This window comes from Asparagus officinalis, chromosome 5 (genome assembly GCF_001876935.1).
Source record: "Asparagus officinalis chromosome 5, Aspof.V1, whole genome shotgun sequence".
Classification (NCBI taxonomy): domain Eukaryota; kingdom Viridiplantae; phylum Streptophyta; class Magnoliopsida; order Asparagales; family Asparagaceae; genus Asparagus; species Asparagus officinalis.
In genome coordinates, this window is record NC_033798.1 from 131,418,321 (window position 1) to 131,443,021 (window position 24,701).

Here is a 24,701-nt window from a genome sequence, read left to right on the forward strand (position 1 = left end):
TCAACCCCCAGTTAGACTTAAGAGCCTTGCCAAGGTAGGAGAACAATTTGTTCGAACAATCATTTAGTAATCAACCCCCAGTTAGACTTAAGAGCCTTGCAAATTACGGGTAATATTTCTATTTAGTAATCAACCCCCAGTTAGACTTAAGAGCCTTGCAAATTACGGGTAATATTTCTTGAGAAACTTCTCATTAATTGGCATCATAAGTCTGTCGCCTTTTTTATCGATGAGACGATAGGCTCCGTTGGAGTAGACTGTCTCTATCACAAAGGTCCTTCCCACTTGGGATTAAACTTCCATTTGGTTTTGTGAGTCATCACCATAGGTCGTCGATTAGCCAAAACTAAATCGCCTTTCTTGAAGACCCGCTCTTTAACCTTTTTGTTGTAGGCTTTAGAAATACGGGCTTGATACAATTCAATCAGTTGTTGAGCTTGAAGTCGCTTGTCGTCTAGGGCTTCAAGTTCTTGCAGACGCCGCTGATGTTTTTCTTCCTCGGTTAGTCCGGTTGTGACTGCGACTCTCAGCGACGGGATTTGAATTTCTAATGGTAATACAGTCTCGCAGCCATATATCAAAGAGAACGGCGTAGCTCTTGTAGGGGTCCTCACCGTTGTTCGGTAGGCCCACAAACACTCGCCAAGTCTTTCGTCCCAATCACGTCGGCTTTTAGAAACGGATTTCTTAAGAAGTTTCACGATGGTTTTGTTGAAGGCTTCCGTAAGGCCGTTCGCTGGCGGATAATATGCCGTAGATGCGACACTTTGGATTCTGAATTTATCACAAAATCTCTGGAATCCAAAGCTGACAAACCGTGTCCCGTTGTCGTGAACTATTCGCCTCGGGACTCCAAAACGGTAGATGACGTGATGCTTAATGAACTTGATTACATTTGAAGTCTTGACTTCTTTCAATGGGATTGCCTCCGCCCATTTGGAAAAATAGTCCGTTACGGCCAAGATGAACCGGTGTCCTTTGGAAGTCGGGGGAGAAATTGGTCCCACAATATCCATGCCCCACATCTCAAATGGCCAAGTTGCAGATGTAGGATGTAAATTACCTGGCGCTTGATGGATAAAATCTTCATGAATTTGGCATGCGTGACAGCGTTTAGCATAGTCGACTGCGTCTGAAAACATCTTTGGCCAATAATAGCCAATTCGTCGAAGACGATCTCCTAATTTAGCTCCGGACTGATCAGCCCCGCACATTCCGTTGTGAGCTTCCTTAAGGGCCTCCTTCGCTTCCTTTCGAGAGAGACATCGAAGCAAAACTCCGTCGTGTGATTTACGATATAGGGTTCGAGAAACCGCATCATAATAGAACTGGAGGGCCTTTCGTTTGATAGTGGCCGCTTCCTTAGGGTCATCAGGCAATATTCCGTATATGGCATAGTCGATATACGGGAATCGCCAATCTCTAGCTTCAAACTCCATCGAGGTTGTACAGACTTCCCCTGTCATCGTCTCATCGGAGCTTTCCTCCATAGGAATCTTGAAGCAGTATAACTCGCGTCCTGTAACCGAGATTGTAGTTTCAGCCCCTGGATGTAGCGCTAATGAAGTTGCCAGCGAGGCTAAAGCGTCTGCGTAAGCATTCTGAGCTCGTGGAATGTATTCAATAAAGAAACCTTCGAACCTCTCAGCTTGCTTTAGCACTGCGATATGATATGGGATGAGATCCTCATGCCGTACTTCATATTCCTCTCGGACTTGATTAACAATGAGCTGAGAGTCACCGTAAGCTTCGAGGTGCTGAATATTAAGTGCTTCGGCAAATTGCATTCCTAATAGCAGAGCATTATACTCGGCTACATTATTGGTGCAGGGTTCGATTAGGGAAAACCCCTTTGGGATTACGTGACTGTTCGGGGAAACGAGTACGACCCCCACTCCTGCAGTGATTGCTCCGTGAGGGTTTGCTCTAGATGCCCCGTCGAAGAATAATTTCCACACCCGCGTTGTTTCTTGAGTAACGCAAGTTTCAGCGACTTCGTCAGGCAACTCTTCATACAACTTAGACGTTCCAGATACTGGGTGGTCGGCTAAGAAATCTGTCAATGCTTGACCTTTGACCGCCTTTTGAGGCATGAATTGCATGTCGTATTGTGACAAGAAAATGGCCCACTTTGCGAGTCGGTAATTTAGAGACGATGGTTTCGTCATCAGAACTCTCAAGGGATTCACCTTTGAGATGACCTGAATGGTTTGTCCAACCAGGTAATGTCGCATCTTTTGAACTGCGAATACCAAGGCGAGACATTCTTTTTCAACTAGGTTGTACCGGTGTTCGGCTCCGATCATAGTCCTGCTTAGGTAATAGATGGCTTACTCTTGACCCTGATCGTTATTCTGGGCCAACAGAGCTCCAAGCGAATGTTCCATGGCTCTCACGTACAGCAGGAACGGTTTTCCTGATATTGGGGCTACAAGAACCGGTGGCTGAGTAAGATACTCCTTAATTTCCTCGAACGCTTTTTGAGCATCCCAAACAAAGGATATTCCTTTCTTCATGAGCTTAGAGAAAGGTTGGCAACGCCCTGAGAGATTTGATATAAATCTACGAATATAGGCCAGTCTCCCTTGCAAACCCCTGAGCTCTTTGATATTCTTCGGAGGTGGCATGTCTTGGATAGCGCGGATTTTCTCTGGATCAAGAGAAATCCCCTTAGATGTAACAATAAATCCCAAGAACTTTCCGCTTGATACTCCAAGGAATGATTTTGTTGGGTTCATCTTCAATTGATGTGCTCGCGCTCGCATAATCTCGAACATCGTCCTCAGGTCTGTAAGGTGGTCACCTTTACGTTGGCTCTTTACTGTTATATCATCAACGTAGCACTCGATCTTCTTTCGTAGGTGTTCGTGAAAGATCGTGTTCATTGCACGTTGGTAAGTTGCACCTGCGTTTTTCAGGCCGAAGGGCATCACTGTGTAGCAGTACACCCCCAGTGGTGTTCTAAAAGCAGTATGCTTCTCGTCGTCCGGGTGCATCTTGATCTGATTGTACCCGGAGAATCCGTCCATGAAAGACATCCTTTCATACCCGCAGGTGTTGTCGATCATGACGTCGGTGATAGGAAGCGGAAACTCATCTTTTGGACAAGCTGCGTTAAGATCGCGAAAGTCGATGCATATTCGCACATTACCATTCTTCTTGGGAACTGGAACGATGTTAACCACCCAGTCTGGGTGTTGTTCTTCCCTAATAAAACATGAGTCTATAAGCTTTTTAACTTCTGACTCAATTGATTCCATGATCTCTGAACGAAACCGGCGTTGTTGTTGCTTGACGGGCTTGGCATCCGGATCGATGTTGAGACGGTGCATAGCAACCTTCAGGTCAAGGCCGGGCATATCTTCATAATTCCAAGCGAAAACATCTATATATTATCGGATGAGAGATATAAGGTCTTCTTTTTCGGATGATGATAAATTTTCGGCTATGAAGATAGGCTTAGGGTTAGATTCATCTCCCATGTTGACCTGAATCACTTTATCTTCAGTGGGTGGTTCGCGTTGTTCGAAGCGCATATCCCACAGGATGTTAAGACGTTTGATCCAAGGATCATCGGTTGATTCGACTAACTCTTCGTCACCCCCTGCGTCTTCATCTGGATGACTGGTCGAAACCATGTTCACAGTTAGGCTTTTAAAGAAAGGCCCAACACTGACGTCGGATTCGCAAGAAGATGTTCCGTAGGAATGGTCGTGACGCAGGTAGTTACTGATTTCGTTTTCTGAGGCTGACGGGGTTGTGACGTAGCCCACGCCTCTTCCGGTTTTTTGATAGTAGTCCGAAGGTTTTCCTTCAGGAGTGAGAGACATTCGAATCGGCGTTCGCCTTCCTTTCCCAAAGTTTAAACCCTGCTTTTCATTAAAGTTATACCACATTCGTTTCATTAAGTGTATAGAATTGGGCTCATGGTAATGAAATTGAGGAATTCCATCATCTTCTTCTGAGCTTCTCCGTCGGAGTGGTGTGGGTTTAACCTTGCCGAGACGGATTGGCTTTTGCCCTTTCTTTTTAGACGGGACTTCGAAGAAAGTCTTTTGTGCATCTTCTACTTCTTCATCGGAAGTGAATGATGACTTAATTGGCAATGTGAGACATGCTTCTGCACGCAATGTATGCCATGAGCTGGTACCTGTATTATGATCATTCTCTATTTGTCCAACTTTAAAAGATTCATCCGACAAGTACACCAAAATAAAATCTTCATTAATGCACCACTTGCCCTCACTCGGTACATTATTATTGTTCTCGACTGGACCAATTACATTAAAGTTCAGCTCCCATGGACAATTCCCTTCCGGGTCTGGTTCGACATCTGCCTCATTACCACTGTCGACGTCTTCTTCCTCTTGCGACTCTTGGAAGTTTTCCACTCCCTTGAAGGGGTATTTCTCCGCAATCAGGGTTCGAACTTCGTCTTCATCATTGACATACTTCATGATTTGATGCAATGTGGATGGGACAACGCGATTTGCGTGAATCCATGGTCGTCCTAATAACAGATTGTAGGATGTGTCCGCATCTATAATGTAACAAGCCACTTCGGATCTGAGATCTCCGATTTGACATCTGAGCTTGATCTTTCCCATAGGTCGAGTGTTGTTAGCATTGAATCCGAAGATGATGGTTTGGGTAGCATGCAACCGATGTAAGGGAATCCCTAAAACTTGCATAACTCTGTATGGCATGATGCTAAGTGTCGAGCCTGGGTCGACCTGAACGCGGCTGATTTCGATGACCCGATATATCCTGTGTAATACAGGGGTTGTCATGTTTATGTTTCACTTGCATATCTTCCTGAGTGAATGATATGCAAGGGAGGCTTCTGGCTGCTTGTAAACACTGCAGACAGGACTGATCTTCAAACGTTTCAGGAATTAGAGTAACCTGAGTGATGAAACTCTCCGTGTTCTTCAAGGCTTCAATTAGAGCTTCTCTGGTGGTTCTGGACAACTTCAAGAGCTCGTAAAGGGTGATCCTGGCAGGTATGTTGGCTAGCTGCGTCACTACATTAAATTGATAAGGGACGCTTGTTTCGCCAAGATCTTGGTGAAGATTTTTGTTGAACCGGAGATCTTTTTGCTTCCCTTTGTCAACCGGCTTCTTTGGCACAGAACCCCCAGCGTCTTGGGGCTGTTCTTCAGCTTCTTGAGCATTCTGGTCATAGTTCCTCAAATAAGCTTTCCCCAACCGAGTGCCAGGGTTGCCTTCTGGGTACACCGCTAAGACGATTCTCTCTTCTTCTGAGTCGATGAGAGGTTTAAGATGGTCATTATTTTCACTAACAGAGGGGCTAATCATGTTGGATGACTTAGCCTTGCCTCTTTTCTGCTTGAACGAGGTGTTTGTCCATTGCTGATCTTCAATTAGGTCAGGATGAACCCACATGATTTCTCCTTTTGGAGTGGTGAGGGGTACCAACCCCCTGCCCTTCTGATTGTGTACGTCAGTGTTCTTCAAGTGCATTTCCCCTCTATGGATGGGAATGACACCATCTGCAGCAGCTACAGGGGAAAAGTCACCGAACTGGACCGCAATCAGGTTAGTGAATACAGTCTTCTGCTCCGGTTTCAGGGTGAGTACATTAGCGTTCACCAAATTTTGCAAGATGTCTTTGAAGACATAACACTTTCGGGTAGGATGTCCCAAGAACCTATGATATCGACAGTAATTGGGGTCATCCACTTTGCCTGCTTCATCTGGTTTTCTGATTTCAGGGAGCTGCAATTTATTGTTCTTCCGAAGTAGTTGGAACAGAGTGTCCACATGCTCTTCTTTGAACGAATACTGTTTGGGCGCTCTTTGCTGATTGGGTGTCTTGCCTTGCTTAGTAGGCGGTGGTACTTGTGTATAATCAGCTGCTAAAGTATCTTTTCCCTTAGATTGCTGGCGTTGTTCTGATTGCGTTGCTGCTGCGGCTTGGGTTGTGGCTCTTCTTCAGCTTTAATCCGAGCTACAATCTCTTCAGCTTGCTCTCCTTGTGACACCAATTGTTTCCAGGAGCGACATTCTGCTACCCCCATCTGAGCAAGGAGCTGGGTCTGCAAGTTGTGCCTGCAAGTTTCAACCAGAGTTGATTGAGTCATACCTGATGGGCATCGCAATGCCATGCTGCGGAACCTTTCGACATAGGTCTTGATAGACTTTCCTTTCTTCTGTTTAGTGGCGAGAAGAGTCGGGACTGAGACCTCTGTGTCGTCTTCAAAGAATCTGGCTAAGAAAAACCTTTCCAAATCTACCCATTTCTGGATAGATCCAGCAGGCAATTTCATAAACCACTCAAAGGCCACTCCTTTAAGAGTACCGATGAACAAGCGCGTCAGGATGGCATCATTTGCTACCACATCTCCGGTCTGAGACTTGAAGTAGTAGATATGCTGATTTGATGATCCTGTACCATCAAAAGGTTATAACGTTGGAGCCTTAAACTTTGGCGGATAGGGAGCTGTATCCCATTCTGCAGGGTAAGACAGTATCACTCCTTCCTCACGAAGCTCGCTTTTGTTGGCCATTGCGTTAAGGCGGGCTTCTAGCTCATCCACTTTGGTTGACTGAGGATACAGCTCTTTTTCCATCTCCTTCTCATTATCGGAAGAAGAATCAAAGTTGTGAGTCTCACGATCTGAATGCTCGTGCGCCTTCTGCTTTCCTTTTGACGTAGTCCTCCGGGAAGACTCGGGTTTTTGCCCTTTTTCAGAGAGAAATTAGGCTAACATATCCTTCAATTGGAGAAGTGTTTCCTGTTGCGCCTGGAGCATGGCATGATGTTCCTTCACTCTTTTGGCTATGTCCTCGGGGTTCCCTGTTGTGTAAGCAGAGACCTCACGTGCGACAACGGAACTTAAAGATTGAGAATCGGCAATTGCCGAATGTTCATCACTCGTCGTAATCCCTTTGGCTAACCTTTGATAATTAACCGGTCGTATAGCTCCGGTCCGTGACCGAGTATGTCGATATACTCCTTCGAACTCATCACAGATTTCCCGAACAGTCGGGGAATGGCTCCTTTCTAATTCATCAGAGCTAGGATACGAGGCTTTTCCTCTGCTAGTCATGTTGATGGTAACCTGGAAATATTCGGCTTCAGAATCTTTCTTCTTATGATGGCGTCGTCTCTTGGTAGGTCTTACGACATCCGCCAATCTGTCGAACACCGATTGTCGGGGTTCAGGTGAGCAACATTGGCACTCGGAGAGGACTGCTGAAATAATCCTCTCACAATGGCAGGAATGATTCGTCTGTTGTATTGGTTTTCTTCTAGAGAGTAACTCTCGCAAGTCAGGGCTTTGAGATTGACTCTTCATCGGAGATAGGACCCTCTGTTTCTGAGGGGGCGAGACTGGTTCTTGGTGGACGTGAATCTTGAGTCCACTTCGATTCTTTTTAACTTGGCGGATCACATCGTATTCGGGAAGCGAAGTGCAAGGGTCGCGTTATGATTTATAAACACCAGGCCTTGGCCTGCGTTTAGTCGATGAAACAGACCCCTTAAGGTCTTGTTTTGTTTGGACGCACTCATGAGGCGTCTGTTTTCCCTTAGCAGGGCTGTGTTTTAATTGGACAACGCACCACTGAGGGTCGCGTTTAAGTTGAATCACCCGAGGTTCATAATTGGATTCGTTCCCTCGTAGTGTGTGTTCTGGAGTATGAACGCAATGTTTGGGCAGAGCTTCGGAAACACAATCTTTGCGTTGGACCAGGGATTGATTTTCTCGGAGATATGCTCGTCGGATGGATCTTCTCCGTCTTCGAGCGGCGTTTTTCTTGGCTTGTTTCAGAGCCTTAGCAGCAGCGTCGTCGGTGTTGATTGGGCCTTTCTCGGTTACAGGCCTCTTATAACCCAGTACCCGCCGCGTCGAAATGGGCATCGAATCTTCAGTTTGCAAAGCGAGTTTGAGGCTTTGGCCAAAGAAGAGGACTTTCTTTGGCGTCTCAACGGCGGTTAAGATCTCTTTAGAGCTCTTACAGGCATCTCGCTTAGCTTTAGGGCTAAGCGATCCAGAGGAGAGGGCCTCCTCGTACTTGGCTTGGTCGAATTCTACAACAAGAGTTTCGACAGGGGTTCCAGTGAGGTGAACGTCGGATTGCGCCACCACTTCCTCGTCAGAGAAGCTAGTCCCCAGCAGAGTCGCCATCTTTTGTTTGTGGAAAAATTTGCAGTAAAAAAAATGAAGGAAAATTGATTTGTATTCCTTTAATCTCAGTTACAATTGGATTTCCTGATTACAAAAGAGAAGAGAATGATCTGGATTCTCTCCTTTGTTTAATTCTGGGTTCTTCTTGGTAGCGATGAGATGCCTCCCTCGAGTGCTCGCGTCGAGTTTGCTTCTCGTTGACGATCCGACTATCTATACTCACTGGAACAACGGTCTAGTCTGCTCTTGATGAGTTTTGTAATTCAGAACGAATAACAAACTCTGATAAAAAGAGTTGTTTGAACCGAAAATGATTCGGTTAATAAACCAAGTATCTAACGTCTGGATTCCTCAATGGATGTTGATTCCCCAGACTGTATAAAGAGTTAATTCTCCAACTCTCTCTCTAAGATCCTCTCCAGAAAATCCGATCTCCAATGATGCCTCGTCCCTCGATCTGATTATCAAAAATCCCCTCCCCCCTAACTCTGTTGAGTTTGTTGATATTTATAGGGGGATTAAGGGTGTAACTGCCCTCATAATCTGCGCCTAAATGGGGGTTTAGTTACCCCATTAATCGGGTGTAACAACCCACGTAAACCACTCCCTATATCGTGGGTAGAGAACAGCTTCGAAGTTGTTACGATCACGTTTGAATGAGTCAGAACCTTGACTTGCGTTCTGGCGGTGATTGGAAAGAGCTGCTGTGACGAGCTGCGTCGTGCAGCGATAGAGCTGCGTTGGCAGCGATTGATGAGTTGTGCAGCGATGATGAGCTGCGTTGGGCAGCAATGATGAGCTGCGTTGGGCAGCGATGATAAGCTGCGTTGGGCAGCGATGGAGCTGCGTTTGGCGCGGTTGATGAGCTGCGTTGGGCAGGGATGGAGCTGCGTTTGGCAGCGGTTGATGAGCTGCGTTGACAGCGATGGAGCTGCGTTCGGTGGCGGTTAGAGCTGCGTTCGAGCTTCTCTGTCTTTATATATGGATGACACCAATGACCAGTAAAGAAGGTCTTATTCAGGCCATTTGTGACAATTGAGGCATCTCAACAACGCTCTATCAACTGCAGGTCACGATCTCCACTAAGATTTCTTTGCATGGTTTAACCATGTGCTCCTCAGTGTGTCGAATATCATTACACTGTTCATCAACATCTCTAGTAGTTGCTAATATAATATTAGTCATGTTGTTGTCGCAGCCATCGAGATCAATCATCTCACATAAGCAGCTGTATTTTTGTTTGCAGCGGTTGAAGTTGCGTAGGTAATCAAATTGGTGTTGTGTCTTGAAGATGGTACGTAGGGAGGACTTCCACGTCTTGGTTTGAAGAAATCGTCGATTTGTAATCTCTTTCTGTCAGAGTGTTGCTAAAGATAGCCTTCTGGAAGTCGTCAGATTGTAACTTCCATCATCGGTGTTTGATGGGGAATCAGCTATCTTTTATTATTTTTAGACAGCCTACAGCGATACTAATGGGGTCTGTGTGCAATTAACCCTTCAATCTAAATATGAACAACCAACATAATAAATGCCCCGTAGATCAAATATGCTCCTAGTCCTGCACGGCTAAATTGTTATCCTGAGAGCATCCTCGCGTTTGTTTTACCATTTATTTTAATATGTTGTTTGAACATAAGTAAGAAATTGTCAAAAGAGCACTTCATGAGAAGCCTGATAATATTTCACAAGGTTTGGATCTTTAGGAACCAAACAACCAAAGCAAGCTTCCTGTTGTTATGTCAGAAATTTTCATCATAAACTAGATACAATCACATATTTATCTCCAGTACAACATATAGCTTGAGTACTGGGTGATTAATAAAGCGCCCAATGAAACAACCCTGCCTGAAGAAATTAAATAAATAAATAAAACAAAGGAGATCCTTCAGAGTCCACATTTCTGAACAGGTTTACTAAGACGGTAACCAATTTTTCTCAACTAAAACCAACTTCTATAGTGTGTGCAATTTGTGTATGTTTGTGTGTGACTGCATGTGTGTGTCAGTATGTGCTTGTATGTGCATCCTGCACATTCTTCCAAGTGGGGTAAGGTAAATAACAAACCATTTATATAAACAATTTACAAAGGATGTAAGTTGATTTTTTTCCCACTTGTCTATTTCATGATTTTTTTCGCTTGTCTATTTCATCTGTCATGCTTCTCAATAGTTGCATGGATAGCTTAATTTGGATGAGAAGCACAATGATGTTCATTTTGAATGAACTAATACTCTCGTTACTACTTACTACATTAAAATAGCTAAGAACAATAAAGCTATGGTATCTTACTGCTAAGAAGTAGTACTGTTTGGTTTCTGTTAACTTATAATTTTAAGGAGTTGCATGCTTTCTGGCCTTTTATCTTTTAAGTTATGCATCATACACCAGCCAAGCAATAGGTTCTAGAACAAAATTTGTTAGTGATTTTTGATGAAGTATGGTTGACCTAAAAATTTGTAATTTATATGGCTAAACAACATAATATTTCCACACACAAACACGCACACATATGTAACTTTTCCATGTTAGGGGCATGTGAACAAGCTAGTCCTCTTAACTTATCCACATTGATATAAGACAAGTGTTGTGGGAGACTGAATTAGTGTCCATAGCTCAGAAATTGCAAATATAAGTGAAACCATGGTCAATTTGTCAGAATATATCATTAGTTTGGCTTTTCATGATCTGCTTCCTCAAGGAAGGACACATGTAACTAACCAAAAACACAAGGATCCTGTACGAAGAATACAAAAGACAAGGTGAAATGTGTTATCTTCTCAAAACCAAAGGCAGCTTCATTCCACGCTAATATCCTGAAAGAAAATAAATAAAGTTGACAATTCTTGCATTGAGCTTCAAGTTATGAATAATTTAGAAGCATAAAATATCGATATTACATTTTGCACAAGAAAACACCAATACACATAATAATCATGTTTAAAGGTCGTATAACATTATAGAAGAAGACCTGCCACCTTGTACCCCAAAGCTTGCCATGCCTAACTAATATTCATGGGACATTTAGTGCAGAAAAAAGAAATTTTTACTAGTAAAGAAATATATGAAAGGGAAAGCATCAGTTTTCAACAAATTTAGCTTCTTAGGAACACTAAAATACTGAATCAAGAACCATACGAACAAGTAGTATCACATACCTCTTGGACGTCACCAACATAAATCCTGTCCCGGTATGTCTGAATAGAGATAATTGTATTTGGGAAGAGTTTGTTCTCACATTTCCTTAGTAGTCTCCTTTTCCCCCAGATCATACAATCTGAGAACTGGGCCAATCCCAGCAAGAAGCCTTCCCTGAAACTGACACAAGGCTAGTGGAATTCCCTCTACCTGTGTCTTATGCAGCAATTCAAGGGATTTTCCATCTTCTATAAACCTGTATATGTGAATAAACCCAGCAACAAAAGTCATCTTTGGCCAGAACTGCAACCCCTTTGCTGTACCCACAGCAAGTAGAGTCCCATGCTCCTTATCATGAAAATTCACAGTACATGCGCTAAAAGCAGACTCATTGTCCTGCAGCTCCAGCAAACAAGTAGTGTTTCCTGACCTTGGATCGAGAACTCTGATGCAAGACGCCCACTTATCTGATTCTGCCTTCGGATAACCATACTGCTCATCAGAAAGAGGATCTTCCTTCTCCTCATCATCAGCACCATTCTCCATCTGTTCACCATTATTTGCATTTCCATTTTCACCAACACCTGCAGCCTCCAAGCACTCTTTTCTCGCAGATTCGCGCTCTTCTGCGGTGAATGCTCCCTGATCACTCTCTATGATGACTAAGAGTTTCCTCTTGGGCTGGAGGACAAACTTCCTTGGAGTATAGCACAAAGGTATTACCGTCTCATTGAATGTTTCCCCCAGCCGTTCAATAGTGAATACCCTCAAAGCATCTCCAGCAACTGCGACTACACCCTCAGCACACTGGTCGGAGGAGAAAGAGGCAGCAAACTCAAGTGTTTCGTAGGAAAGAGGAGTTAACAGAAAATGCCCCTGATGTATATACCCCAGCCAAGGACGGCTTGACAAACAAAGCATAGCCTGTCTGCCCCTTACCGTCGCTGAAAAAAGCTTCGGGGCTCTCAAACCCAAGAAACGCGAACGAGTATCGGAGAGCTGTCCAGTGACCATATCCACTACAGTTCTGAACAGGACACCATTTTGCAGACCAGCATTAAGAAATACACTGGCAGGGTGATCGGCGCCACCGTCGCTGAAAAAAGCTTCGGGGCTCTCAAACCCAAGAAACGCGAACGAGTATCGGAGAGCTGTCCAGTGACCATATCCACTACAGTTCTGAACAGGACACCCTTTTGCAGACCAGCATTAAGAAATACACTGGCAGGGTGATCGGCGCCGTCCTCTCCCCCAGTGGAAGCCTGCACTTCAAGCAAGAGAAGTGATTCCGGAGGTGAGGACACGCTCTGCACACTCAAAACCTGCATACAATCGTCAGGATCCAGCGACAGAATGCGGATAGTGTTGTCATAGGAGCAAACTGCAAGGAAACGAGACCTCTGCTTCCCTTCAGGAACAGGTGCAATGTCCAAGCAGACCACATCCCAGGCATCTCATGCTTCTCCACCTCCATCAGCTGACCTGTCATGTCCATCTCAAAGTATATAAGCTCCCCTCCACTGAGAGCAATGACAACCTGAGGCCTGTTGGATCCAACCGTGGCAATGGTCTTCTTCCCGGGCGTCTTCCATTCGTTAATACGACCATCTTCTCTGATGTGGCGAATACCATTCGGATGGACCTGCATCAGATAATCAAGGTTGGATAATTAATACATTTTTTTTATATTCACAATTTCTATTTATCATTTCACTTTAGTTATCCAATTAATTAGTGTAATATCTGTACATGTATATGTGCTCACATAAATACCTGAGTTATTGAATTAATGCCTGGTCAAGTACACAAAAATCAACTAGTTCTAGATATCAAATGCTTGAGTTATTCGGATGGACCTGCATCAGAGAATCATCCCCGATAGCAAAGAAACCGCACGTGAAGGCGTGGTGTCAAGAAACCCGCTGTCACTGACTTCCTCAACCGTCTCACCGATCGACAGGACAAGGGTAGCATTGGGGAAGGAGACAACAATATACGCATCAAACTCATCAGTCACATTTTTCTTCACTGTCCACACAGTGTTGGGCACAGCAGGGAGCCTCTCCACAGCCATCTCGCTGATAGACAACCCAGGTCTCAATATCTAAGGGAGGAACGAGGGCCCCGACCACACAGACTGAATATCTGAGGTGTCCTTAAAAAAGTTCATGATTCTCATGTCCATGGTAGGCATGAGGTTCGCAATGTGGTCAATCCTCACAAGGTTCTTCAAGCTTCGTGGCTGGAAAAAGACCGGCTGGAAGCCTTCCTCCGTTTCCATCAAAGTCTCAGAGGAGGCCTCAACATCGTCTCCATCCCCAATTGCCTGAAACTGGTAGAGCCCATGGTTTCCGAATTCCGAGCAGCAAATAGGTACCCACTCTTGAGGACGCACATGGCAGAGGTGACCGGGATGGTATCAAAGTACTTAATCTTGAGCTCAGTGACGCAGTCGCCCTCATGGATGAGAGTGGCCTTGAAGATGTCGCCATACTCGGTCTGCAAGAGGAAAAAGAACATGGACTTCTGACGATGGGTGGCAGCAGAGACTATGAGAACTCCACGCTCTGCAGGATGATCGGCTCTCCGAGGTATGACAGCACGCACATCGGGATGTCCCTGGTTCTTGTAGATGACAAAGTTCTCGGCACAGATGAGGATGCCGCTGGGTCCATCTCCTCCTCCAGGGACAGTTACAAGGAGATTCGCCCCATTGTCGATAGGCTCGGTCCACTTGCGGGGAAAATGGTTGAGGACGAGATCGAGCTCGTAGAATGCGAGGTGCTTCTGAGCAACGGCGGCAGCCTGACCTGTAGATAATTTACATACACCTGTAGATAATTTACATACAGTTTGTTAATTATTATTCAATCATATTCGATTTGATAGTTGATCACTAAGAAAATAATTTTAGTATTCGAATTCATAAACGAATAGAATTTAACCATACATTCAATTTGTTTTCTTATTAAGCTTTCGTTTTAAATTTTAATCTCTTATACTTTGTATCATACTACACACACACACGATGTTATATTCTCAACCCACTTACATTTACTATTGTATATTAAATCAATTTTCTAACAAATTATTCAAATTAAATATATATACATCATAATTGCAAATGAATAATTTTCAATTATAAATTTAAATACTACTTGAAAATCAAATTCTTTAGCAAAATGAACATACCTTTAGTATTCGATTAAATTACCTGTGGAGTCCTGGTCGGCCTCGGAGTAGTCGAGCTCGATGGCAGCGAAGATGGGGTTTTCAAAGCCGCAGTCGACACCGGTGATGGAATAGGTTACGGTCTGGGACTCGTGAGCTTCGAGGGGGGAGGATGGTGAGGCGGGCGGCGGTGTCGCGGTTGAGGACATAGACGAGCTTCTGCTTCTCGCAGGCAGCAATCATGACGGTTCGGCCCTTGGGATCAACGGACAGATGCTGGCCGGGACGTGGCGGCGGCAGCCGGACTTGCCGAAGGTCTCCTGATGGATCTTGTCGAAGCATTCTTGTCCTTTTTGGTACTCAAGGATGACGATGCGGCCCGAGTCGAAGCCCACGACGATGTAGTCCTTGTGGGACCCGGTGAGGCGGAAGTGGGCGAGGGATCTGATGGCCGAAGACGTCGACGGAGTGGAGGGTCTGGATCTTGCCGGAATCGTCAGGGCGGATGAGGTCGTCTGTCTTTCCACGGGCAACAACGATCTCTTGGGATTTGCCGCCGGCGAAGTTGCCATTGATCGCACAAACAGCGCCCGTCGCCTGCTGCAGGGTCAGGTTGTAAAGATGCATCTAAATTTTAGAGTGGGGTAATTTCCGGAGGAACTCTGCTATTTGGTTCGCTGCTCAACCGCGAGCCCTCAACTCGAGGAGAGGTGAACAGGGAGGCGGGCCCTACAGCATTGGAGCCCGCCCCCCGTTCACCTCTTTTCAACCCTGAGAGGCTGTTTGGATGCTTTTAGGAAACTAGAGTATTTATGACATAAAATAGAAAGTGGTTATCCACCTCAACACTTTCCATTCGAGTGTTTACATTGTTTGGTGTTTACATTGTTTGGTTAGGAATCTTTGTGAATCCTAAAATAATAGTATTACATTGTTTGGATAGTATAATGTAAACTAGAGTATTTATGACACAAAATGGAAAGTGGTTATCCACCTCACCACTTTCTAAAAGGTTTTAACTTTTTTATTATTATTTTGGACACATTTATGACATTGTGTAAGCTTTCCAACAAAATCACTCCTAATTTTGGTGATTTTGCTTTCGGTGACACCTCATCAAAAGGTGTAAGCTTTTCATGTAAAAGAGAATTTAAACAAACAATGTAAAGGGATGAAAACTGACATTGGGACCCACTTTTTTATACTTTCCATCCTTTTACATGATAAAAAAATACAACCAAACAGTCCCTGAGCGAAATAGCTTTTTTGTTTCTGGAGGGAGGGCGCAGATGATGCCGAGGCTCGGAGGTACCCAGAAGAGGGCTGCGATAGGGTCCGGATACGGTTATTGGGTTGAACTTGCGGGTACGGTTCGGATATCCGGATACTTTAACACAGTTATTAGTTCGTGCTCGTGTTGCTTCTTCGTCGTCGAGTCCACTCCGTTAGCACACACCTTCTCTGACCTTCACAGCATTGTCACAGGATGCAAATGGATCGGGTACGGATCGAATATGATTTATATTATATTTGCCTACATGCGTACTAATCACGGATACACATTACAAATATGTAATGGTTTGATAAGAAAGCCCATATCAATACGTGACAAAAACAAAACTCAATATAGATACGGGGGATTGCATGAGGAGATAAATATGGATAAATATCAGATATGAGAAACTGATAAAACTCGAAGTATGCAGATCAAATGATGCAATAGTTTTATACTTAGTTCACTAATGAGTTTAGCAAACTTAGATATTTGGATATCAGAATCCGAATCCAAAATTTATACGTACCATTCAATGCATGAATCCAGCCAAAAACTTTTTTTTAAAGAAAAATTACATTCATATCTGATTGGATTTTCAAGATATTCATGCATATCATCAGATATTCATGTCATTCTGCATTTTCAAGAGAAATGTATTATTTTGGGCTTTACCAATTTGGGCTAACAACTGTAAACGTCTCTCCTCCTACAGCCTCACCCATCCACCGAACAATCCGATCGTCGGCTAGACCCGCGTAAGGCCTGATACCCTCGACGTCGAACTCAATGGACTCCGTCCCAAACACCTCGTCGACGAACTCGAGCCTTCTGAACCTCAGCCTGCTCTGGTTGTCCCTGGGCCAATGAGCCATGACCTCACTATACGGCGCGAGCCGCGCGACGTCGTGCTTAACGGGCTGAAAGTTGAGCCCACTCAGCATGTTTAATCTAAATGGGTCCACGAAGATCAGACCCAAGATCCGGATCAGAGAGAACATGAGAGGGTGGGGGAGGATCGCATCATCCCCAAGTAGGGTTTTGCTCTTCTCCATTGAGAGGGGCTCAGGGCGAGAAAGAATGGAAGGCATCCGCAAGGATTTGTAGACGGCTGTATGCATGAGATTTGGATGATGCATAAGATGTCGGTTAAGATTAGGTTACAATGTTTTTAGTTTCAATTCAGCTAAGGTTTTGGTTTGCTTCAGTTTGCATGCCTACCTCACGCAATCGTCATATTTGAGCTATGTTTAATATTCATGAATAAATAATTATCCATCCCTTGATTTTGGTAGATACTTGAGGTAAAAAAGAGCTAAAAATTTTAATCAAGCAAATCTACCTACATGCAAGTAACCCTCAAGATTTGCACTACCGTAAAAAATTAATATAAAACTATAATTGTTGATCTTCACCCTAAAGAATTTTAGTGTAATAGTTAGAGGAACTAAATTTAAAATGATATCAAAACAACCCAGATTAAAATCCAACTTACCACGAATTAAAAACGGATTTTCTAAAAAAATTAACACCGATGTGTGAGTCTAGATTTCAACCCGTAAAAATAGAACGCTCAACCTGCAAGGACATGTTAGAATTAATATAAAACTATAATTAATTATCCTCACCAAAAGTTCAAAATTTTGGTGTAATGGTTGAGTAACTAAATTTAAGGACATAAAATGTAAGATGATATACCCTCCACGGATGCGTGGAAACAGAACTTAGCATAGGAACCATGAAACAAACTTTTAAGGATGCATGTAGAAAGAAGGAAGATCCATGACAAGTGAATCACACATAAAAAAGCAGCAAAATAGCAGGTGTCTCATTAAACATCAAACAAATGTTGAAAAATTCAAAAGATATATCAAGACTTCAAAATTTCCTCAATAGTCCCCACTCAAAAATGTTCACCTAGAGCAAATTAAGATACATAGCTAGAGGGTAAAATGAAACGCCCATGTCCTTGATCACTTCTTGTCTTCCTTCTCAGCTTCGGCAGCTCTCTTGAGCCTTGCGCCGTGGTGACGTTTGTTTGTCCTCTCCAAGCGAAGCTTCTGGTAAGCTCTGAAAGCCTTCATCTCTTCAGTCACCTTGATGAGACTGACAACCGGCTTCTCTCTGGTGATGGGCATATAGTCACCCTGGACTTGGGTGGATGAAGCTAGCTCTTCAGCAGCAGAATCACCACTCTACAATAACACAATAACACCATTCAGCTTACAAACCCAGCATTGAACGATGAAATTGCAATCACAGCTTCAAGATATAAAATCATTCAGGAATCTTCTATAGACAAAAAGTTTTATGATGGAAAATCCTGTAAAGAACCATCAACGCAGATCATATAGGAAGGAGAATAAACACAAAGGGAGTACTGATTTTAAGGCTGGTACAGATCGTATAGGAAGGAGAATAAACACAAAGGGAGTACGGATTTTAAGGCTAGTCCTCTCGCTGATAGAGAATTCTAATTGATATTGCATATTGGATGTCTGATTTAAAATTGGTGATGAGAGCGACTTGTCATGTTCTCCTTCCTCTCTGTATGATCTTCTACAGAGCGTACTCTATAGAATTACATGCCTTTATGACGTGCACAACTGGAATGCAACGCTGAATAGACAACTAGTGTCAAGTCAATTTGCAACAGATTGTGAGATATAAATTTGGCATGTTTTGTTATGTCGAAAGCAGTGTACAGTAGACAGTCAAAATTGATCTGCATGGATATTTTGCTGAATGACTGGTTTTATTTTGGCTGTGCTTACCTTGAATTTGCCAGGGCGCCTTGGGAAAATAACCAGCTTGGCCTTGTACTCTTTCAGCCTCTGCACATTAGACTGAAGACCCTCAAGAGACCGGTTCTTCCTACGGTGATCCACAGCAATACCAACAGTAGGCGCCCATTTCTTGGGGATCCCAGCCATCTGCGGAGCAAGTAAAAATTCTATGATGCAACATGCTTGACAGTCAGAAAGTATAGTCAATTAGCACTTAGATTATGTCAACAACATGATAAAAGGTTACATGTATCTAAAGTAAATAAGAAATAAAAGTTTTTTTTATCTATCCGGGCTTGCTACTGAGTAATGGTATGTACTGATGCCTTAATGGTCTCAATTAAATAATCAATGCTGATCATATTCAGCTGAGTTGGCTATTTGATGCACATTAAACACTAGAGGTCAGGCGGTCTCTATAAAAAAGAATTTGCAAGTGCCTCATAAACTCCAAAAAGCTATACGATTTTTTTCTAGATAACGATGATTTCCAATTAATGAGATGCCATAAATGAACTATCCAACGGATAGTGACATGATCAGTCACAATATGAAACTAAAAAGAGTTCAGGCAATTTCATCTAAAACACTATTTCTCATATAAAGATGCTATAAGTAAGGTATACAAACATGCAACTTCTACTTCACCTTTAAAGCTACGGCAACTCGACACTAATTGCAAGGTTTACAAACATGCAACTTCAACTTCACCTTTAAAGCTATGGCAACTAGACACTAATTTGCAAGATACAAGCCATTATGACAAATTTTTGGATATAATTTACTGCAATATTTTAGAATTATAAATTCAGATTCAAACCTTGAGTTCTTCAAGGGTAAAACCTCTGCCTGCCCTCGTCTTCATGTTATATTTCAGGGTTTGGCAGTGCACCACTGGACGGAGAGGTCCTGCTGTAGGCCTGGGGAAGATCTTGACAGCTTTCTTCTGGCGTGCTACAAGCAAAGTGTAAAGCAAAGATTAGCATATGTACTAAACTTCGTCCAAAAAATGATACAGATTAATGAAGTAGGAAACTGAAAAGGAAGCCCAATGAAGTCTGTTTCATTAAAAAATGACAAGAATCAGTACCAATTCTTCTCCTTGTTTTCCGAGCAGGTTGATCGAACCAAGTCTTCACATAATTCTGCCAATGCTTCTTAAAATGCCCATTAGGGATAACATTGTTATGCTTCACCATTTCTTACCTGATAACCAAAAACAAGAAAGTAACATACAAAATTCAGAACATGACCAAATTCGGGTATCACCGAATGAAATACAAATCGCAAAAAAGAATTGATACTATATCCTGCTTGGACCTTTGGGTTCTTAGTTTAATCCCACATAGGATATATTGAGAATATAGATAACATTTTAGTAGTTGTTATATTGTACTTTAGGCAAAAGACCATGGATATACTCATGGTCTTTTGCTTTGTTCATATTTTAATTTCTTTTATAACTAGTTTTTTCTATAGTGCGAGACCTCTATTTGATTTATTTAGATTTCACACAATATTATTGTTGACAGAATAATGCCATTGGAACCGCAGGATCCAGGTCTACACAATATTCATGTTGTTGTAGCTGCAAGATTAAGTTTAATTGTTTTGCTAAAGGCCTACGACAGCAATATAATAGATCAACCATCGTTTTGGGGAACCCTGCCGCAAGTATATAGCCAAGAATTTCCTTATAAACCCAAAACATTGTCAAGTGCCAAATGCCTACCCACAACTGAATCGGTCAAAAGCCCTACTTTCTTTAAATATATAGAGGAAACCAGAAGAACTCCATCAAAGCACAAGAATCTCTATGCACAGCATTTGCCATTGTCGATTATATTACGCAAAATCTAAAGTTCTCAAAAGCTTACAGAAGCAATATTTTCAGATATATCTTTCTCATTTCAAACTAATCACAAAAATAAATTTAAAATCATTATTTCGGTACTGCTCGCATTCCTCAAAATGCTAACAAACTTAATATGATGCACAAGTAACACACCGACTGAGATTGATATCCTACACAAAATTACGTGATTAATTCAGCATAAATATGAAATGGGCACATAACTAAATCTATTAAGAAGCACATGAATTGATCCCAGTACCAAATAAAAACAGAAAAAGTTTGTACCCATCAGTTAAAATTTTCTAAAGCTAATCACAGATTTGTAGATAAACGAATGGATCTACATACGAGAAAATAATCGAAAACTAGAAATCAAAAGCTAGGGTTTTGAAAAGCGTAGGATTAAAGGGAGAAAAGGAGCAACCTTCGGGGGCGACCGCAGAGATAGAAACCCTAAATCTTGAGCTGAGGGAAGTTTGGGAGTGGATGCAGAGATTTATATCGCTGTGAATGAATCTTGACCGTTCGATGTGTGAATGAATCCTGTCCGCTCGATGTCCTCAAACTAAAAAACCACATGTTAAGTCCACTGCCAATTTTCGCTTTCATGAGTAGCACCACGAGCTTATTAAAAAAGTATTTTATTTAATTAACCGCATTTTTATAGTTAAATTCTTGTAGATAAGTGAATTGATGAAATTGGTTTTTTTTAAATAACTATGAATGTCAAGATTTATGAGGCATTTTAATAATTTTCTAAATTTTAATTGATTTTAGAATGGTGCTTTAGAAAGTAAGTGTCTAGTCCAATCTGGGATCCTGCCAAGGTCACGATGACACCTAGGTTGTCTGTCTAGATGGTGAGAGTGTCTAGGAGAGCGCGTACTGTTTACGCGGACTAAATCACTTCGATTTTTTATCATGATTTTCTCTATTGCAACTTTCACATTCTCCAACCTCTCCCAACTTCTCAAGACTTCCCCATTACTATGAACACTACCTCCATCTTCCCCACTTTCAAAGAGCCTCGTCTACCATCCCTTCAACAAAGACAAAAATTCATATAAGGTGTTAATCTGACACTTAGATGCTGGGTCGGTAAGGAATTTAGTGATACCTAGCGTTTCTTTTAACTTTAATATTTTTTAACAATTATTGTAAATAAAAAATAAGAAAAATAGGAAAACCACATAAGCTCGTATAGGCTCAAACCTCTAGGAGTAGAGTATGGTGCCTATGTCACCTAGCGTATTTTGTAATATTTTTTCTGAGTATTCTAAGTTTTCTGACTAAATGTTGAAGGTTAGATTAGGGGTGAGCATGGCTGGGGGCACCCCGCGCCTGGGGGTTTAAAGGGGGGTAACGCCCCCCTTTCGAGGGTTCGGGGGCAGAGCCCCCGATACAAAATCGCTATATTGATATTCAATACTGACGATTTTATAAGATGTATCGGTCTTGTCAGCAGCCCCCGATACAAAATCGCTATATTGATATTCAATACTGACGATTTTATAAGATGTATCGGTCTTGTCAGCGGAGCGGGTGTCGGAGATGGCGGAGATAAATGGCGGGAGAGAGTCGACGGAGAAGCTACTATGACAGCGGAGGTCGATCATCAGAAAGAATGGATATCCGAACATGTGTGTAAGATACGATTACCGAATACGGATATCCGAAATTCAATTAACAAGAGGATTCAGTCCATTTGTATATCCAAACCACAAACTAACCAACCTAAATCCCAAATTTCTAGTCTAGGCAAGAAAATCGAACCCTGCTATTTGGCACGCAAGGTGCCATCACATAGGTGTCTCGCGTGAGAAAAACAGGGGGTGGGACACACGGGTAAAAAAATTACCTGTGGGTCCCACCCCCTGTTTTTCTCTCACGTGAGACGCCTGTGTGATGGCACCCTGTGTGCCAAAGATCATTTTCCAAAAAATTCCAAACTTTACCAAATCCGACACCTTAATTATGAAATTATCAAACCTCCGCTATCACTGTGGCGTTGTGTTTCTCCGCTCGTCGTTCGACCATTCTTTCCGACGATCGACCTCCATTGTGACAGTAGCTTCTCCGCCGACTCTCTCCCGCTATTTATCTCCGCCATCTCCGACACCCGCTCCACTACCAAAGATCATTTTCCAAAAAAATCCCAACTTTACCAATATCAAACCTCCGCTATCACTGTGGCGTTGTGTTTCTCCGCTCGTCGTTCGACCATTCTTTCCGACGATCGACCTCCATTGTGACAGTAGCTTCTCCGCCGACTCTCTCCCGCCATTTATCTCCGCCATCTCCGACACCCGCTCCACCCTCCTCGTGCCGAAGGCTCCACGAGTAGAAGGCGCCCCACGCCTGGGGGATCAGAGGGGGCCAACGCCCCCTTTCGGGGGTTTGGGGACGGAGCCCCCGATACAAAATCGCTATACTGATATTTAATACTGACGATTTTATAAGGTGTATCGGTCTTGTCGGTAGAACGGGTGTCGGAGATGACAGAGATAAATGGCGGGAGAGAGTCGGCGGAGAAGCTACTATGACAGCAGAGGTCGATCATCGAAAAGAATGGATATCCGAACATGTGTGTAAGATACGATTACCAAATACAGATATACGCAATAGATGATGAAGAACCAGTATCTTGTTTAGATTTCTTTCTAGGAGGCATTATAACAAGATAGGATCGCAATAGATGATGAAGAACCAGTATCTTGTTTAGATTTCTTTCTAGGAGGCATTATAACAAGATAGGATCAAAAATAGGATATTGACAGATAGATTTCTTTCTAGGAGGCATTATAACAAGATAGGATCAAAAATAGGATATTGACAGATAAGATTTAAGTAGAAACCCTAGAATTGATAATAGAACACAAGAGTGAGAGAGGAGAGATTACCCAACAAATTTCCCAACTAAGAATGATGAACAAGTGATCCGCGGTCGATCGACGAAGAGCGACGGGCGACCATGGGAGAAATCGACTATTTGGGGAAATTTTCGAAATGAGGGGAATAGGAAAGGATCAGATCTTAGAGAAGAGGAATCAACGGCCTGGATCAGCTCACATATGAAATCAAGGGTGATAGATAATTCAGGTTTAGAAAATTTATCAAACTGAAACCAAAACTCGATAAGGAAAAAGAAATAAAACTGAAAAATTCTCTCGCGGTCGACCATGGCGGTCGGCCACGAAAATCACAGAGCCTCAGCTCTGAGGCAGAAACTTTGACGGTCAACCGTGGCGGTCGACCGTGAGAAAAGTATCAGCAAAAACATTGTAAAATCTGGATTTTGAGAAAAGTTTGATTTGGATCATTAAATAATTTTGTTTTATAAAAAATTATATCTATATATATAAACTTTTTACTTAGTAATCCATGAAAAACATTTTATTTTGTCTTAACATCAAAGAAAATCAACATTTAAGCTTAAAAACCAATTATTCAAAAAACAAAAACAAAAATGTGAAATAAAGCTCATTTTGATACCCAAATCATTTTGGTACTAATAACATTTGGGACATGACCCCTATCATATAAATCCAAGGCCCTAGGGTTATGAACCCGTTTGGGCGTATTTTGTGCACCGATACGGTCAAAACAAAAATCGTAAATATGACCCATGCGATTGCAATTTGTGCAATGTAAGGGTTGGAATAGTTTGCATTGACCGAAATGATGTGCGCTTGGTTCATTTGTAAAAATAGATTTTTCTTTGTAATTATTTTGCAAACGAGAATTTCTTTTCAAATCGAAACAAAACATGGCCAAATAACCAAAACGATCACAATAATCACATTTGTACACATAAGCATGTTTATGATTTACACTATGTGTGTGTACATGTGTATGTGATGAAGAAGCTTGATGGGATGCATAATCATGAATAGGCTTATCAAGCTTTTGTGCATTATGACAAAATTGAGCTCAATGGCCTTTAAGACCGCATATAGAACATTTGTGAATTTTGTCATACATGTGTGCATAGTGAGTAGGTTTATTAGAAGAATTAATATTGAACTTTGCACACAAGTCCATAAGCTTTTTATTATTAGCAATACAAGTGTTTAGTGTTGAATCTAAGGCACACAAGTCCATAAGCTTTTTATTATTAGCAATACAAGTGTTTAGTGTTGAATCTAAGGTAGATATGTATTTTCTCATTTGATTCAACTCATCATTGTGCATACAAGCATTGCTACTAGAAGTAGGATAAACATGATTATTTATTATAGATTTTAATTTATCTACTTCTAATGTGGCATCACATTTTTTATGAAGCAAACTAGCATTTTCTAATCTCAAATTTTCATTGCATTCTTTAA

General features: G+C 42.3%; 3 protein-coding genes across 3 annotated transcripts in view; all 3 read right to left on the minus strand.

The window, feature by feature from the left end:
• Positions 1-15,201, minus strand: part of LOC109841422 (splicing factor 3B subunit 3-like) — a 29,251-nt gene extending 14,050 nt beyond the window's left edge. The window contains 13 exon segments of the mRNA XM_020410387.1: positions 11,309-11,413; positions 11,415-12,222; positions 12,375-12,735; positions 12,738-12,930; positions 13,145-13,168; positions 13,171-13,391; positions 13,394-13,443; positions 13,445-13,652; positions 13,655-14,119; positions 14,503-14,633; positions 14,635-14,749; positions 14,752-14,909; positions 14,911-15,201. Of these exon segments, the coding sequence (XP_020265976.1) occupies positions 11,309-11,413; positions 11,415-12,222; positions 12,375-12,735; positions 12,738-12,930; positions 13,145-13,168; positions 13,171-13,391; positions 13,394-13,443; positions 13,445-13,652; positions 13,655-14,119; positions 14,503-14,633; positions 14,635-14,749; positions 14,752-14,909; positions 14,911-15,086 (3,015 nt within the window). The 5' untranslated portion in view covers positions 15,087-15,201.
• LOC109842653 (protein STRICTOSIDINE SYNTHASE-LIKE 13-like) lies at positions 15,905-16,823 on the minus strand. Its single transcript, XM_020411498.1, has 2 exons — positions 16,408-16,823; positions 15,905-16,004 (listed from the first exon to the last, which is right to left on the minus strand). Exons 1-2 carry the CDS (start codon positions 16,821-16,823, stop codon positions 15,905-15,907), a joined length of 516 nt encoding a protein of 171 aa, XP_020267087.1.
• Positions 17,534-20,879, minus strand: LOC109841423 (60S ribosomal protein L13-1-like). The gene is made up of 5 exons (XM_020410388.1): positions 20,798-20,879; positions 19,609-19,724; positions 19,339-19,472; positions 18,507-18,665; positions 17,534-17,927 (listed from the first exon to the last, which is right to left on the minus strand). Exons 2-5 carry the CDS (start codon positions 19,715-19,717, stop codon positions 17,706-17,708), a joined length of 624 nt encoding a protein of 207 aa, XP_020265977.1. The 5' UTR covers positions 19,718-19,724; positions 20,798-20,879; the 3' UTR covers positions 17,534-17,705.